This window comes from Pinus tabuliformis, chromosome 9 (genome assembly GCF_031772625.1).
Source record: "Pinus tabuliformis cultivar Carrire ecotype Pingquan chromosome 9, CPIR1, whole genome shotgun sequence".
In the NCBI taxonomy this organism is placed as follows: domain Eukaryota; kingdom Viridiplantae; phylum Streptophyta; class Pinopsida; order Pinales; family Pinaceae; genus Pinus; species Pinus tabuliformis.
The window spans coordinates 967147812-967165138 of record NC_142307.1 but is presented as its reverse complement, the minus strand read 5'-3'; the positions used below and the strand labels follow the sequence as shown (position 1 = coordinate 967165138).

The window sequence follows — 17327 nt, the reverse complement described above, 5'->3', positions numbered from 1 at the left end:
AAATTATTTGTTTCCAAATGGGTAAATACTTAATAATCTGAAACGTAGACTAATTACAATCCACAGCATTATTGTAAGGGTTTATGTGGTATAATGGTAGTGGTGTGTACCTTGCGTGCATAGATGTCAGCAAGATGAGCTCCCCAACCACCATTGGCAAAGCTGTACTGCACAATGGAGGAACCACACAGCACAAACAGTGGCCGACGTGGTCTGACCATTTTCTCTCCTTTCTGCTGTGAATCCAAGCTCAGCTTTCAGAGTTGAAAGCTGGCGATAATCGAGGATGTACAGGTCCAAATGCACACTGAGTTCTTGGGAAAATATGTTTATATATATAATATATACGTGCAAGTACAAGAAGAGATATTTCCATATCAATGAGCACCATCAAAAAAGTTTTCAGGTAGACAATAAAAGAAACACAGCTCAACAATAAATGTGTGGAGCGATGTTAGTTACTTGGTTCGTCCTCTGATAAGTGAATGGCACCTACTTCACTCCAAAAGCTGGTGTCTCACCTCTGAGGTTATGTTGTCAAAATCTTGACAGGTTCTGTTTGACTTATAAGATTACTTTGTCATGGTTATAAATGATATTGACATATGCAGATTTTGAAATAGCTGAGTGGATATCATTGAAATCCTAAATTAATAATCACCCTGGATCCTTATGTTTGAGAGACGGTCTGCTTTTACGGGATGCTGGAGTTATACTTCGCGTAAAAAGAACCATTAAAAATTCATATTTTTGGGTAGTTGTAAAATTGTGATTAATGATTAGTTGTATTTTCTGTGTGATAAACAACCACCCATGGGTCCTTGTGTTTGAGACAGTCTGCATTTACTGAATGCTGGTGTTATATTGGCATGACATAAAGTATTTAAAAAAAATGGGGTAAGTGTGAAATTGTCATTTTCACATAAATAGTTAGTAAGTTATATAAATTAATAGGTGTTAAATTGCTAGTTAGTAAGTTATATAAATTAATGATTAATAAATATTAATAGTCATCGTGTCATTTAATTTATTTAATGTTGAGAATTTGTAATGTGAGGATAAATGGAAGTGGTAAATACATTGGCATGAGCTTTGAAATGGAAAAATAGTTTGAAAATCTTTTGAAATAGAAAAACAGTTTGAAAATTACAGAAGTAATAGTTTGAGGTCTTATTGTGGGTTGTTTAGTTTATTTCCTTTTTATTTAATTTTTTGATTTTTCTTTTTCTATTTTCTATTATTTATATTTCCCGAATTATAATTTTTCCACAATTTTTTCAATTTAAAATGACTTATTATTATATTAAAAACATATTTTGATCAATTTAATTATAAACAATTATATATATATATATATATATATGTTAATATAAACAATATTAGTTAATCTCATTTCTTAATTTTTGGTGATAACATTCAACAATACAATACTTTACTAGTTGTTTTATTTTTGTGATGAAATCTTTGGTTTTTATTTTTTTTGTTTAATTAAGTTATATTTAAGCTAAGGGCCCGCGGGTACTAGCTACTATGTAGCCCTTGTTTTATTTGTGATAAAAAAGGGATGGCAAATCAGCATTTGAATATGAAATTTGCTAATATAAGTGATTTAGAAGGGCCACGCTAACTTTTAACATTTTGGCATTTTTAATTGAAATTTGGTAATATAAATTACTATGTAGCCCTTGTTTTATTTGTGATTAAAAAAGGGATGGCAAAACATCATTTGAATACAAGATTCGCTAATATTAAGTGATTTAGAGAGGCCACACTAACTTTTTAACATTTTGGCTTTTTTTAATTGAAATTTGGTAATATAAATTCTTTTTAGCTTTTTTAGTAAAATTGTAGTTTTTTTTGTTATTTAAAATGTGTTTCTTAATATGAATTTAGCAGTATAAAAAAAATGAGTTTAAACATTCTAATTATCTAGATTTTATGATTTTTCGCCTTATACAAAGTGATGATGAGTTAGCCCAACCTTCTAACAATCCCCTTGCTAAAAAGACAATGTCAAAAAACCGATGCTAACAGATTCCCAGAACTTTCTCTGATGACTTTGAACCCATCATATTCCAAAATGAAATGTTTTTCCGATTCCACTGCCCCAGACGTGCAAAATGTACATACTCATTCTTCCCAAACTTCTTTAGGCCTTTTCCACCGTCCTGTTTCACACCGAAGTTGATGTCAGTTGGCTCTTAATTGAACAATAAGAACCTTTGCCCTCCACAGAATGTTAGCTCCAATGTACTCTTTTTGTTGGAGATCACACGTAGGGTTGAATTCCTCAATGTAGTACTTCTTCTTTTTATCCAACTATTTTCCCCATACACGTTTGCTAAACTTCTCCATAACAAAATTCTTTAGCTCTTTGCTATTTGCGGCACAGGCATTGAGGTAGATATTCCATTTTTGCATCTATGCTTAATTTCGTCTCATCCATATTTTCATTCTTTCACTCATGTCTTCATTGAAAATAACATTAAGTCATCTACCTTCTATATTTTCATTCTTTCACTCATGTCTTCATTGAAAATAACATTAAATCATCTACCTTCTATATTTTCATTCTTTCACTCATGTCTTCATTGAAAATATCATTAAGTCATCTACCGACTCTTATTTACTCAATTATTTTTAAATATCTTATAAACCACACCCTGATTTCAATAATATATTGATTTTTGAAAAAAATTAAAAAATATATATTTATATAAAAAAACTTGAAAACATTAAAAACAGTAAAGAATTTCCAATAACCCTAAAAATAAAAATTAAATATGTATATGTCAACCTCATAGAAGAGAGATTAGACCACATCTATGTCATCTTCCACTCGATCATGTTGACACACCTATCATTCGCCTTATCCGCTCGCTTTCTCAGGCCAACACACCCATCATGTCACACCAAACCAAACAACCGCTCATTCCCTGTTCCATGTTTTTGCACCAACCATGTTGTCATGTCGGTCACTCCACCTCATCACATTGCCCACCCGCACTCACACGATAGAGGAAACCCCCACTTTGGGTCACTCGACCCCGCGCACTCTCATACAAGATCCCAATTAATTGAACGTTGGTTGTGCCCATGCCACGCAACCGCGCTTATCACATTGCAACTTGGTGTGGCACCTCAAAATCGTCTATTATGTGGACCAAGCGCCTTGGGTGTCGTTTTCGCCAATGGAATGTCGTGTGATGTCACAAGTCTCTTGGGCACAAGCTGACCTTGGGCTCTAGGGATGTTACATCCTACCCCATTCTAAGTCATTGCCGCCCTCAACAATCTCGATGTTGGCAACCCATGATGTTTCTCCTCAAATTCATGAATCTTTTGTGCCCACTTCCACAACAATTCCTTCATCTAGCAACCATTTTCTTTATTTGGAGCATCCTTCCATCGGACAAAGTACTCATGATGTTGATTTTTGCCAACCCTACAATCATGTCTGCCAAGTTCCCAACCTACACCTCTAATCGATAAAAAATCAATGCTGGTGCACGTGATGCCTTACTCTTCTCAGGTCATCCATGTTAATTTGACATGGTCTCAACTGACTAATATGGAAGATAGAATGATGAACCTTTAAGTGAAATGGTAGCTCCAACCTGTATGTGATTTCTCCAATCTTCTCAAGTACCTTGAATGAGCACTTAAACCTCTAAATCAATGACTTATCCATCCCTGTCAGCAACGTGAACTTCTCCCTACTCAACCTGACGAGAACCAAGTCCCCAATGTTGAACTTTGCATCAAATCTCTCACAATCTACCCATTCCTTCATCCTGTCAACTGCACTAGTCAAGTGCACTCAAGCCAACTCCACCATCTCCTGCCAACTCTTCATGAACCCCAGGGTTGATGGACTCCTCCCATAATAGCCCTACATCACCAAATGTGGCATCGTGGGCAGTTGCCCATTAGTCAACTCGAATGGACTATAACTCGTTGTTGAACTTTTCTACAAGTTGTAACTGAATTGTGTTGCATCCAACAAATATGGCCAATCTATTTGATCAGCTCTCACAAAGTGTCTAAAGCAGTCCTCCAATGGACCATTCATGTGCTCTGTCTTCCCATCTGTTTGTGAATGAAAGTTAGAAATATGCAACAATGTCATACCAACAAGCTTGAACAAAGATGTCCAAAACTTCCCATTGAACCTCGTACCTCTGTCTGACACAATGCTCAATTGAAGACTCCAATGCTTTACAACGTACCTAAAAAACAACTTTGTCACCTCCTCTGCTCCACAAGGCACCTTCACTAGAATGGAGATAGCATACTTGGAAAAATAGTCAACCACAACCATAATCCCATTGTACCCCTGTGATACCAATTGTTGTGTAATGATGTCCATAAAAACACTTTACCACAACCTCTCTCGAATCGGCAAAGGCTACAATACACCAACTTGCTTTCTAGTGTCAGGCTTGTCCTATTGACACGCGATACAACTTTGTGTTGGCATTATGATGCATGTGTTGTACTTGATGGCAACCCACTTGTAGCAGAACAACTCACTTGTATATGGTAACTAGATGAATCTACAGAAGAGATATCAGATGTGACAGAATGCATGGCAGTTGTGTTTACAGATGTGACAAAATGCAGGAATCAGTTCAAAAGTAATGTACAATGGCAACTCTCTCAGATGACAGTTCACATTGCAGTAGGTTAACAGCAAAGAATTATAGATCAAACTACAAAGAATGAAGAAAGAGAGGTATACGCAAGTTCACCTTGACCAAGCTGCGTATACACGCAGGTTCACTGAACACAAGTAGCATATACGTACAGACGCACTTTCACAGAAGGAAAAACGCGTATATTTTGGAAAACTAAGTTTTTGGTCCGAGGTATTTCGTCCAAGGTATTTTGATCCATGGTATTGGTCCAAGGTATTTGGTCCGAGGTATTGACCCTAAGTATTTGGTCCAAGGTATTGGTCCTAAGTGGTTTTGGTCCATGGTATTGAAAAAGGCCTAAAACTATATAAGGAGGAGGAGATCATTAGGCCAAGGGGTGCAAGTATTGAATATCTTATGAAGCGTGAGATCTAGTATGCAGGTTATCGGCTTATGGAGCTTTGTTTGATCAGAACCAAGGATGAAGCTTAACGATTGATGAAGGATAAGATCTAATGATGGATCGGGATCTTAAGGCTTGAAATGAATTATCATTATATGGTTTGATCATGTATAGTCTAGATCTGAATACTGACACATGTGTTGTTCTGTAAATGTTATGATCTGGGTATGACTGAAGTCTGGAATAGCTGCAAAATTATGAATTAATATTTGCAGACATATACGCTAGTTGGCTTTGATAAAAGCGCGTATACACGCTAGTTCAACACATCTAAGTAGCGTATACATTATGTAATATGATATTTGAAGTTACAGTTGGATCTGGCTGTTGTTGCAGAATTCTGGGTTCTGCTCTGTGTTCTAGTGACTGTAGTTTGATGACAGTATACTGAATGTTCAGATTGATTGATTGTGATTTGCTTCAGTGACGATGGGCTTTCAGTGATTCAGTTGTGGGTGATTCAGAGATTTATGATTGAGTTTCAATGATTGGTTAATGCAGATGTATTTGATGGTTGTAGTGCAATGGTGATTGATTTTGAGCTTCAATGTTGATAATGGGTCCAGTATGAAAATTGGATGAAACGAGGCCTTCATGTGTATTGTTGTGTACCAGGAGCATCCAGTCTGAAAATTTATGAAACGTGGTCCCTGGAGGAAGAGAGAAGGTTGTAGCCTTCTGTAGGTCGGCACCTACGTACTAGTAAACATATCGGCTAGTACAAGAGCTAGGGGGTTGTAGCTCCCTTCCAGTAGAAGCTGGAGAACGAGAGAAGGTAGTAACCTTCTGCAGGTAGAAGCCTGCGTACTAGTATGAGTCTGCACCAGTACAATGTTGTAAATAGATTTTCTTATTATTAAAAGAAGACAGAGACGACAGCAGCAGGTGGTTTTCACCCACATTGGGTTTCCACCTTAAATCTTGGTGTTCATGTGTGTTGCTTATGTGTGATGGTTCATTCTGTTATTAACTGCACATGGTTACTGTTTAATGTTTAATAAAGTACTGATGCATAGATTAAAAATCATTGTTTGATGAATTAACTGAATCATAAGTTTTCTGGATATACGCTGGTTTCCTTAAACACAGTTGCGTGTACACGCGAGTTACCTTCATTGAAGTAGCGTATATAAATTTGAGTATGAAAAGAAAAAGATTATTGACTTGACTAACACTGATTCACCCCCCCTCTCAGTATTATTTCCAACAATTGGTATCGAAGCAAGTCCTTTGGTAGAAGCTTGATCGCTTGAAGGAGATCCGTAGAACAATGGGAAAGAAGCTAAAGAAGAAAGCGTCTCAGAAGAAGAAGACATCTCAAAGGAACTATGACAGTGGGAGAGTTGATTGGGGATTATGTGGAAGCAACTCTTCAGATTCAGAATCACCTCAGAATGAAGATGAACAAACAAAAGAACTATCAGGTATGAATTTGTTATCCTCTGGTGATACATTTCTCTGTCCATTTGAAGATGATGAAAGTGATAGCGAAACAACTGAATTTGCTCTTATGGGTGAGAGAGAAAGATATCAAATAGAGGCAGAATTTAAAAGGCTCACAGACAAAATTAGAGATCAACAAGATCTATTGGACAAAAGGGAGTGTGCCTTCAAAGAAGAAGCTACCAAACTAAAAGCTCAACTAGAGGAAGGAAACAAGGAAAAGGAAGATCAATGTCAAAAGCTACAAGATGAAGTGACATCATTAAGAAATGAAGTAAATAAAAGGAGCACAACAATCAAGAAACTCAAAGATAGATCCAATTACTATGAAAGTCTTGAAGCTAAGATCCTCTCTCTAAAAGAAGATCTTGAAAAATCAGATAAGCAGAATAAAGAACTACTTCAAGCTCTTGAAGAACAAGAAAACGAAGTTCTTGAATTAAGGCAATAGATGGAAGAAGGAAGAAACGTTGAAGAAATCATGAAGAAACAGTATCTTGAAAAGGAAGAGAAATATCAAGTTGAGGTAAATATCCTAAAAGGTAAATTAGGAGAAATGAATAAGCTTTTATGATTTCAAAATAGTACTAAGATTTTGGATGATATTCTCAGTAGTCAAAGGTCTCCTGCCATCAAAACTGGTCTTGGTTTTCATGAAGGTGAATCTAGCTCACAAAGTGAGGCAAAGAACTCTAATGCAAAATCTAAAATGCTCAACAAGGAGATGAGAGGTCAATCCCATCAACAACCAAGGAAAAAAATTCTTCAAAGAAAATCTTTTACTCCTAACTATGGAAGTGATAGTTGGTTATTTCCTCAAATGAATAATGTTGAATGTTTTATATGTCATAATCTTGGACATGTTGCAGTGAGATGCGGAAGTAGAATAGTTCAAGATCATCAACTTCCAGGTACTTTAAGGGATATTGTTTTTCTTGCAATATGTTTGGTCACAAAGCCATTGACTGCTATAGAAGAAATATGAAACATGTAAGATGTTATGCATGTAACAAGTTTGGACATATAGCAAAGGAGTGCAGGAGAAAATTTCGGGCACCATACCAAAAGGAGAAAACATCATCACACTCAAATATATGGAAGAAGAAGGAAGTACAGTCAGAAAAATGTGGCATGGCACAGTGTATAGACATGACAGACTCAGGGGAAGCCGGAAATATGAAACTTCAATGTTCTAAATCTCATACGCAAGTTTCATGAAGACAAGTCGCGTATATACGCTAGTTCGAAGCTGCACAATGGCGTGTATGTAGTTTGAGAAAAATGTTGTGGGACAGTCTCAGAAAAACTAATGTGATATGATTCAGACAATTATTAGTTACCTTTTCTGTCGTAGATGACTACAGTGTGTGGATGTTACTTAGAAGTGTTTTGATCCTCACAAGTTGTTGATAACTTGATGTATATCTGATTGATGATGATGCCTTGATACTTCTTACTGATATATGCAATGATCAAATCTGACAGTGAACAGGTGGAACCAGTTCAGGGGGAGAACATGCTATGTTGGCATTAATAGTTGAAGTCTTTGGTACCTAATCAATGATGATAATGCTTATATGGCTTGCTATGTTACGGTTATGAGTTGCCCATGATAAAATCTCAGATGATATTTGGGATCGCATAAGTTGGTATTCAGATCAGATTTATGGATGATTGTAAATGACTTTTGATGATGCATATAGTACATATATGTTGCTTACATGATGATCTTCATAAGGACAAGGAGAAGTACAAAGCTTGAGTACACAACTTCATTATTTGATGATGAGCCATTTATTTCTTTTATGCTGCTGACATCATGTCTTCAAAGATGCATAAAGTTCATATGGTGCAGATATGATGCAAGATTCCTATAGTTCTTGGCTCTCACATGGTTGAGGATTGTTGTTGTTGATGATATCAAGAAATCTTGACAAATGACCATGAGCTCATGATTTACTAGATACATATTGCTATCTCTTTGATGGATATACAGTATGCTGGATACAAGGATGATTACTTAAGTTGCATATTTATAAATATTGTTGGTTGGCCAAGAGAATGGTGTTATCGCAGGTCACATGAAGACATAGCTATTTGAAGACATGGATATTCAAAGACATGGCTTACCTAGACACATAATGATGATGAGTTCTTACCTTATGATGATAAGTTGATACTCACATATGTTAATTATCATGGTTGATGCTTATCAGATGTGGGATGTTCCTTAGTAATGACACATGGTAGATATATTATGGGTTCTTGTGAAAAATCATAATGTGATGACTATGGTGTTTTCACATATGATATGGTGTGACTGATTTTGTGTTACTGCTTGGAGATATGACATATGTTGAGTTGATTCATGGAAGGTTATGATAAGGCTCTTTCTACTAAGGAAACGAAGCAAGTTGATCTTGATGAGATCAAGAGGATGAGTTGATATCTATATGCAGACATACTTTCTCACAGGTTGATGATATTTACACTGTCATATATTGGGAACTAATGATGGACATATACAGGTTGCTGGTCTGGATGTTGTTGACAGATGCTTATGGAGCAGATCATACATGGTGTATGATAGTTGCTGATGACTATCATGGTCTTGTTTAGATATTTGGTCTCTGTTATAAATGTCATGTATATCATTCGATGTAAAGGTCATATAAAGACCCATGATGTAATAATTTGTCTCTGTCTGTTGTAGTCTTTTGATGAGTCCCTTTTGATCATATGATGTAATTTGTAACCCCACTATGCATGGGAAGGATGATGTAATAATTGATATATTTCAATCATGTATATCCCCACTTGGTTGGGAGGATGAGTCAAATTCAGTATATCCCCACTTGGTTGGGAGATTGATATATGTATGAGTCTTTGATGATAAGAAGGTCAAAGTCACTTAGTCGAGTGATAGAGTCATGTTATTCTTTTGGAAAATATTTGCAGACTCTGCATGTGCTCAGGGGGAGCATGGATGATATAGTGCATCTCAGCATGTACAAAGGGGGAGTTTAATCAGAAAATTCAGCATGTGCTTAGGGGGAGCATGATCAATGTTTATATTCAGCTATTCAGATATGAAAGTCTTCTTTTTGGTCAACCCTTTGCCCTTGATATCAAAGGGGGAGAATATCCTGGTCCGCCCTTTGCCCTTGATGTCAAAGGGGGAGAGTATTTTGGTGTTGCTTGTTATCTCTAACAGTTTCTACAGCTTGCGATAATCAACACCAACATGGTTGCCATCAAGTCCAAAGGGGGAGATTGTTGGCATTATGATGCATGTGTTGTACTTGATGGCAACCCACTTGTAGTAGAACAACTCACTTGTATATGGTAACTAGATGAATCTACAAAAGAGATATCAGATGTGACAGAATGCATGGCAGTTGTGTTTACAGATGTGACAAAATGCAGGAATCAGTTCAGAAGTAATGTACAATGGCAACTCTCTCATATGACAATTCACAGTGCAGCAGGTTAACAACAAAGAATTACAGATCAGACTACAAAGAATGAAGAAAGAGAGGTATATGCAGGTTCACCTTGACCAAGCTGCGTATACACATAGGTTCACTGAACACAAGTAGCGTATACATACACACGCACTTTCACAGAAGGAAAAGCGCGTATATCTTAAAAAACTAAGTTTTTGGTCTGAGGTATTTGGTCCAAGGTATTTTGATCCATGGTATTGGTCCAAGGTATTTGGTTCGAGGTATTGACCCTAGGTATTTGGTCCAAAGTGGTTTTGGTCCATGGTATTGAGAAAGGCCTAAAACTATATAAGGAGGAGAAGATCATTAGGCCAAGGGGTGCAAGTATTGAATATCTGATGAAGTGTGAGATCTAGTATGCAGGTTATCGGCTTATGGTGCTTTGTTTGATCTGAACCAAGGATGAACCTTAGCAGTTGATGAGGGATAAGATCTAATGATGGATCGGGATCTTAAGGCTTGAAATGAATTATCATTATATGGTTTGATCATGTATAGTCTAGATCTGAATACTAACGCATGTGTTGTTCTGTAAATGTTATGATCTGGGTATGACTGAAGTCTGGAATAGCTGCAAAATTATGAATTAATATTTACAGACATATACGCTAGTTGGCTTTGATAAAAGCGCGTATACACGCTAGTTCAACACATCTACGTAACGTATACATTATGTAATACGATATTTGAAGTTACAGTTGGATCTGGCTGTTGTTACAGAATTCTGGGTTCTGCTCTGTGTTCTAGTGACTGTAGTTTGATGACAGTATACTGAATGTTCAAATTGATTGATTGTGATTTGCTTCAGTGACGATGGGCTTTCAGTGATTCAGTTGTGGGTGATTCAGAGATTTATGATTGAGTTTCAATGATTGGTTAATGCAGATGTATTTGATGGTTGTAGTGCAATGGTGATTGATTTTCAGCTTCAATGTTGATAATGGGTCCAGTATGAAAATTGGATGAAACCAGGCCTTCATGTGTATTGTTGTGTACCAGGAGCATTCAATCTGAAAATTTATGAAACGTGGTCCCTGGAGGAAGAGAGAAGGTTGTAGCCTTCTGTAGGTCGGCGCCTACGTACTAATAAACATATCGTCTAGTACAAGAGCTAGGGTGTTGTATCTCCTTTCCAGTAGAAGCTGGAGAATGAGAGAAGGTAGTAACCTTCTGCAGGTAGAAGCCTGCGTACTAGTATGAGTCTGCACCAGTACAATGTTGTAAACAAATTTTCTTATTATTAAAAGAAGACAGAGACGACAGTAGTAGGTGGTTTTCACCCACATTGGGTTTCCACCTTAAATCTTGGTGTTCATGTGTGTTGCTTATGTGTGATGGTTCATTCTGTTATTAACTGCACATGGTTACTGTTTAATGTTTAATAAAGTACTGATGCACAAATTAAAGATCAACATATGATGAATTAACTGAATCATAAGTTTGTTGGATATACGCTGGTTTCCTTAAACACAGTTGCGTGTACATGCGAGTTACCTTCATTGAAGTAGCGTATATAAATTTGAGTATGAAAAGAAAAGAATTATTGACTTGACTAATACTAATTCACCCCCCCTCTTAGTATTATTTCCAACACTTTGGACATACTCTGCAATGTCTTTCCTCATACGTACCCAAAAGTATCCTCTCTCCAACAATACCAATTTTCTACGCTATCTTGGGTGGCCAACCCAAGGCGAGTCATCACATTCCTTCAAGATCTCCTTTCAAGGAGTAGCTATCCTAGACAAATAGATGTGCTCCCCAAAATTCAAGAGCCCTTTGCAAACTGCAAACTTCTTTGTCTTGCCTTCCTTCACCTGCGTCATAATGTTTTTCATAGTTGGATCCACCATAACCCATAATGAATCCTACTCTCCAACTCCTCCAAAATCTAAATCTAACTCCCATCTGATGTAGGCAACTCCTCCTCGTCAAGTATTGTAAGTTGTTCCTTCCTACTAAAGACATCTTCCATACTATTGAGTCAGCCTGGAATGTACTCAATGGTCGTGTCAAACTCCGCCAAGAAATCCTACCAACATGCCTATTTGAGAGATAACTTAGACTGAGTTATGAAATAGCCCATCAAAATGTTCTCTATCTTGACCACAAATGGCTTTCCCAACAAGTAATGCCTCCCTACCCATAGACCATGCACAACATCTCCTTTCATGAACAAGGTATCTCCTCTCTCAATCTTGTAACTTCCTGCTCTCAAAAGTTATCGGGTACCCCTCGTGTGTCAAAATTTCTCCAATGGTAAAATTCAAAGCATATATCTACATCTCAAATGGTTGCTCAAAGTTTGGCAACTTCAGTACAGGAGCCGATGCAATCTTGCATTTTAACTCCTCAAACACATGCATGCTCTTCTTTGTCCATCACCATGTCCTCTCCTTTAACAACTCAATGAGGGGTGCAGCAATCTTGGAAAAGCGCTCAACAAACCTCCTATAATAGTTGACCATCCCAAGGAAGACTCCTTGATCACTCAATCTTCGCGACATCTGTGTGAATACATCCATGACCCATTACATGGGCAAGGAATGGTATATCCTCCTATGCAAAAAGGCACTTTGACTTCTTCAAGTACAATTGATGCTCCCTCAGTGCCTTAAAGACTTCTATCAAATGCTTCTTATGTTCCTCCATGTTCTTGCTATACACAACAATGTCATCAAAATATATTTATACGAACTTGTCCAAGAAGGGACGAAGAATGTTGTTCATCAATGTGCAAAAGGTAGTCAGGGCATTACATAGGACAAAAGGCATCACCAGAAACTCAAAACCCCCATACCTCATCACCATGGTCATCTTCGCCTCATCCCCTTTTGCAATCTGAACCTGATGGCACCCCTATCTCAGGTCCAACTTCATGAACACCTTGGCTTTCGCCGAACTATCAAAACAATCTAATGCAAGTGGTAGTGGATAGTTATTCTTCACTATTTGCTTGTTCAAAGCTCTATCATCAAGGCACATCCTCAACTCTTCTATGTCCTTCATCGGGAATAGAACCGAAGCACCATATGGGGACCTCAAAGGACACATGAAATGTGCATCAATCAACTCGATCAACTTACGTCTCAACTCCCCAAACTTTGGACCCAATGGTCTTGGCAGTGGTTACAGTCTAGCCTCTAGCACTATACAATGTTCAACAATGCACCTAGGTGGTAGCATTTTTGATAACTCATCTGACATCCAGTCAGCATAATCATCCAACAGGTCAGAAAGCTCCAGTGGAATAAGCATCCTCGCTCCATCCTCTTCATCCTCTAAACAGTGTAGAATATAGTTGCGATCCTAGGTGTGATGTTGCCCTCTTCATGCTCAAATGCAGACACAAATTGCACCTTTCCTCCTAGTTTTCGTGCTATCGTGTGCACAACACACGTCCTTTGCTCACCAAAGATAATCAACTGATCCAACCAAGGTATCAGAACGACCTTGTTCCTCCTCAAAAATTCTTGCCCCAATATCACCTCAAAATCATGCATCTGCATTATCATGAAATCTGTACATCCACTACACTCACCCACCCATAACTTGATCGATGAGGCAATCCCACTGGCTACCTTCACTTTAGAATTTACTGTTTTCACCGCAGCCTTACTGGCAGTAGACTTCAACCCCAATTCCTTTGTTGCATCAGTCCCCATGAAATTGTATGATGCACCTACATCCACAAGTGCTTGGACCATCCTTCCATTGATCTTCAAGTCCACAATATACAACCTGTGCATGTTCCTGCCTTGCTTTCCTCCCAAGGCACCAATCCTCATACATAATGCATCAAATGAATGAGAACAATAATCATAATCCAACATATCTCTTAGATCACACCTTCCAACAAAACCTATGAATTTCCCTTTGGAATGGCTACATGTGGCACCCTTCTCCATTTTGAACTGCAGTCGGAAGATCTCTACAATTCCCATCCAATGTACTGTCATTCTACTCTTATACCACCTGTCATGACTCCAGAGAATATGTCTCCGCCTAGGCTCTCGAACATCCTCTAGTTGTGTGGCACCAACATTTTTCTTCCCAAGGGTTTTCCCAACTTGGGTGTACTAAACCTGGACTGGGCTTTCTCTTTTACTAAGTGTGCAAAATTACTAAACCAAAATTTATCATGTGTTCATTTGCAAACCAAAACATTTCCAAAAACTGTCAGCGAAATTGATTTGGGTTAATCCAGTTAAAAACCCAACAAATATTGATTCAAGGTGGACCTGATGAAGACCCTTCTCCACATTGCCCCAAGATGAAGTGGCAACATGTGATCCTTGAGTAAGGTAAATCAAGACCAGGATCAAATGGCTTAGAAGGGAAGTGCCAAGCTTTGGAGCTCCAGAACAGTTGTCTGCCTCATACAGGAGCTGCAGTCTTATAAGCATGGATCTCATACAGTGCCAAAGTGTTATAAGAATGGATCTCAAAAATTGTCAGCAAAATTGATTTGGGTCAATCCTGTTAAAAGCCCAACAAATAATGATTCAAGGTGGACATGATGAAAACCCTTCTCCACATTGCCTTAAGACGAAGTGGCAACATGTGATCCTTGAGTAAGGTATTTATCAAGACCAGGATCAAATGGCTTGGAAGAGAAGTGCCAAGCCTTGCAGCTCCAGGACAGTTGTCAGCCTCATACAGGAGCTGCAGTCTTATAAGCATGGATCTCATACACTGCAAGAGTTGAGGAAATTTTAGGAGGAGTTCTGCATACACATTGAAGCGCACAGTAAGAGAGAGTAGAAATCTGTTGGACGTTGATTGCAGGTGAAGTCCTGGATAATTTACTGTGTTGTTAAGGGGCAACGCTAAAAGTTATCAACGATAAATATTTGTGGGTCGATCATTAAGGTTCATACGTAAATATAGAGAGATGTTATGCCCATGGTTTTTTATCATAGCTTTATAAAACCATTGGGTTGTGGCACACGTATTATCAGGTTCCGATCCTATAAACGGGAGACACCTTTTGCAATTTCTTGAAGCGCAATAATATAAATGCTTGAGCATATTGTCCATTGAGTCTTTCTCCTCTCTCTGGTTGTGGTTTCTTAATCTTTTAATCTACCAACACCAGAGTAGGCAATGGGTCTGAAAATTCAGCAAAGCAATAGAAGAAACATTGGAAATAAAGGTGTCTGCAATTTATGTTACCAAAAATAGGTAGAAGGAAATGGAAGAAGAAACGGGGCTACAAAGTTTTGGGGGATAAGAAAGGTCAACCCACCCACCCCTTCCGTGCGTATATCATACATGTAAATTTGATTAATAATGTGCTAAACAGAGTTTCAATACGAGAATGGGAATGGAAATGCGAACTGGATCTCCTGATCAGGTTTCCGGTGAGGATCAGAGAAATAATACCTAGTCAAATGGAAAACCCTGACTACGGTTGATGCCATGTTGGTGATGGAAATGGTAGAGCAAATTAAAAAGGTTTAACCCTAAGATGCTGGAACAATTCCCCAAACGATTTATTTTGTCTTCAAGATTGAACCAGAAAATCATAGCTTTCTAATAAAAACAGATTTGATATATAAGCACTCGCTATACTTAGAGCTAGCATAAAAATTGGCAGGCTGTTAAAAGCCATTATTAGAGATCTGATTTTTGGCATGTAGGTTTAGTGAACAGTAGATAAAAATAGACCAGAGATCTCTGATCCATGGACCAGATTGTTCTTTGAGGGGCGGCAGAGAAACTGTAAGAGAAAAGATTTATGATTTAATGAAGAGATTAATGGAAGACCTATGACTACGCAGGGTTTGAGCAGATTTAGTGAGTGTTGTCGTTTGGCTTTGGAGCGCTTAGCATTCAGCTATTGTTTGTTTTCCCCTGCGTTACTGATTCAATGGGGTTATTTGTTGCTCAACAATGCAAACCGATCATAAGCAAAAATTGAGTAGCATACCTACCAGGTACATGCTATCATATATGTCCTCTAAAATAGATGAGGGCTCATCCCACACTTTGAAAAGGGAAGTGTACTTAAAATTATTTGTTTCCAAATGGGTAAATACTTAATAATATGAAAGATAGACTTATTACAATCCACAGCATTACTGTAAGGGTTTATGTGGTATAATGGTAGTGGTGTGTACCTTGCGTGCGTAGATGTCAGCAAGATGAGCTCCCCAGCCACCATTGGCAAAGCTGTACTGCACAATGGAGGAACCAAACAGCACAAACAATGGCCGACGTGGTCCGATCATTTTCTCTCCTTTCTGCTGTGAATCCAAGCTCAGCTTTCGGAGTTGAAAGCTGGCCACGATCGAGGATGTACAGGTCCAAATGCACACTGAGTTCTTGGGAAAATATGTTTATATATATATAATATATATGTGCAAGTACAAGAAGAGAGATTTCCGTATCAATGAGCACCATCAAAAAAGTTTTCAGGTAGACAATAAAAGAAACACAGCTCAACAATAAATGCGTGGGGCGATGTTAGTTACTTGGTTCGTCCTCTGATAAGTGAATGGCACCTACTTCGCTCCAAAAGCTGGTGTCTCACCTCTGAGGTTACGTTGTCACGATCTTGACAGGTTCTGTTTGACTTATCAGATTACTTTGTCATGGTTATAAATGATATTGACATATGCAGATTTTGAAATAGCTGAGTGGATATCATTGCAATCCTAAATTAACAACCACCCATGGATCCTTATGTTTGAGAGACTGTCTGCTTTTACGGGATGCTGGAGTTATACTTCGCGTAAGAAAAAACATTAAAAAATCATTTTTTTTTTGGGTAGTTGTGAAATTGTGATGAACGATTAGTTGTATTTTCTGTGTGATAAACAACCACCCATGGATCCTTGTGTTTGAGACAGTCTGCTTCTACTGAATGCTGGAGTTATATTGGCATGACATCAAGTATTAAAAAAAATGGGGTAGGTGTGAAATTCTCATTTTCACATAAATAGTTAGTAAGTTATATAAATTAATAGGTGTGAAATTGTCATTTGGACATAAATAGTTAGTAAGTTATATAAATTAATGATTAGTAAATATTAATATTCATTGTGTTATTTAATGTTGAGAATTTGTAATGTGAGGATAAATGGAAGTAGTAAATACAGTGGCATGAGTTTTGAAATGGAAAAGTAGTTTGAAAATTTTTTGAAATGGAAAAACAGTTTGAAAAATACAGAAATTTCAAATCAATAATAGTTTGAGGTTTTATTATGGGTTGTTTAGTTTTATTTCTTTTTATTTTTTCTTTTTCTATTTTTTATTATTTATATTTTCCCAATT

The 17327-nt window shown here is 37.6% G+C and overlaps 1 protein-coding gene across 5 annotated transcripts in view; it reads right to left on the bottom strand.

Moving 5' to 3' along the window:
- The window catches only part of LOC149151947 (SGNH hydrolase-type esterase superfamily protein), a 153744-nt gene extending 137028 nt beyond the window's left edge, over window positions 1–16716 (bottom strand). For 2 of the 5 annotated variants that reach the window (XM_089439591.1, XM_089439593.1), the window contains exon 1: window positions 111–270. In XM_089439591.1, the coding sequence (XP_089295717.1) occupies window positions 111–221 (111 nt within the window). In that variant the 5' untranslated portion in view covers window positions 222–270. Of the gene's footprint in view, window positions 1–110; window positions 271–16171; window positions 16498–16525 lie in introns of those variants that run through there. The other 3 variants (XM_089439590.1, XM_089439589.1, XM_089439592.1) reach the window with 3 other exon arrangements.
- Between the last annotated feature and the right edge of the window lie 611 nt (window positions 16717–17327).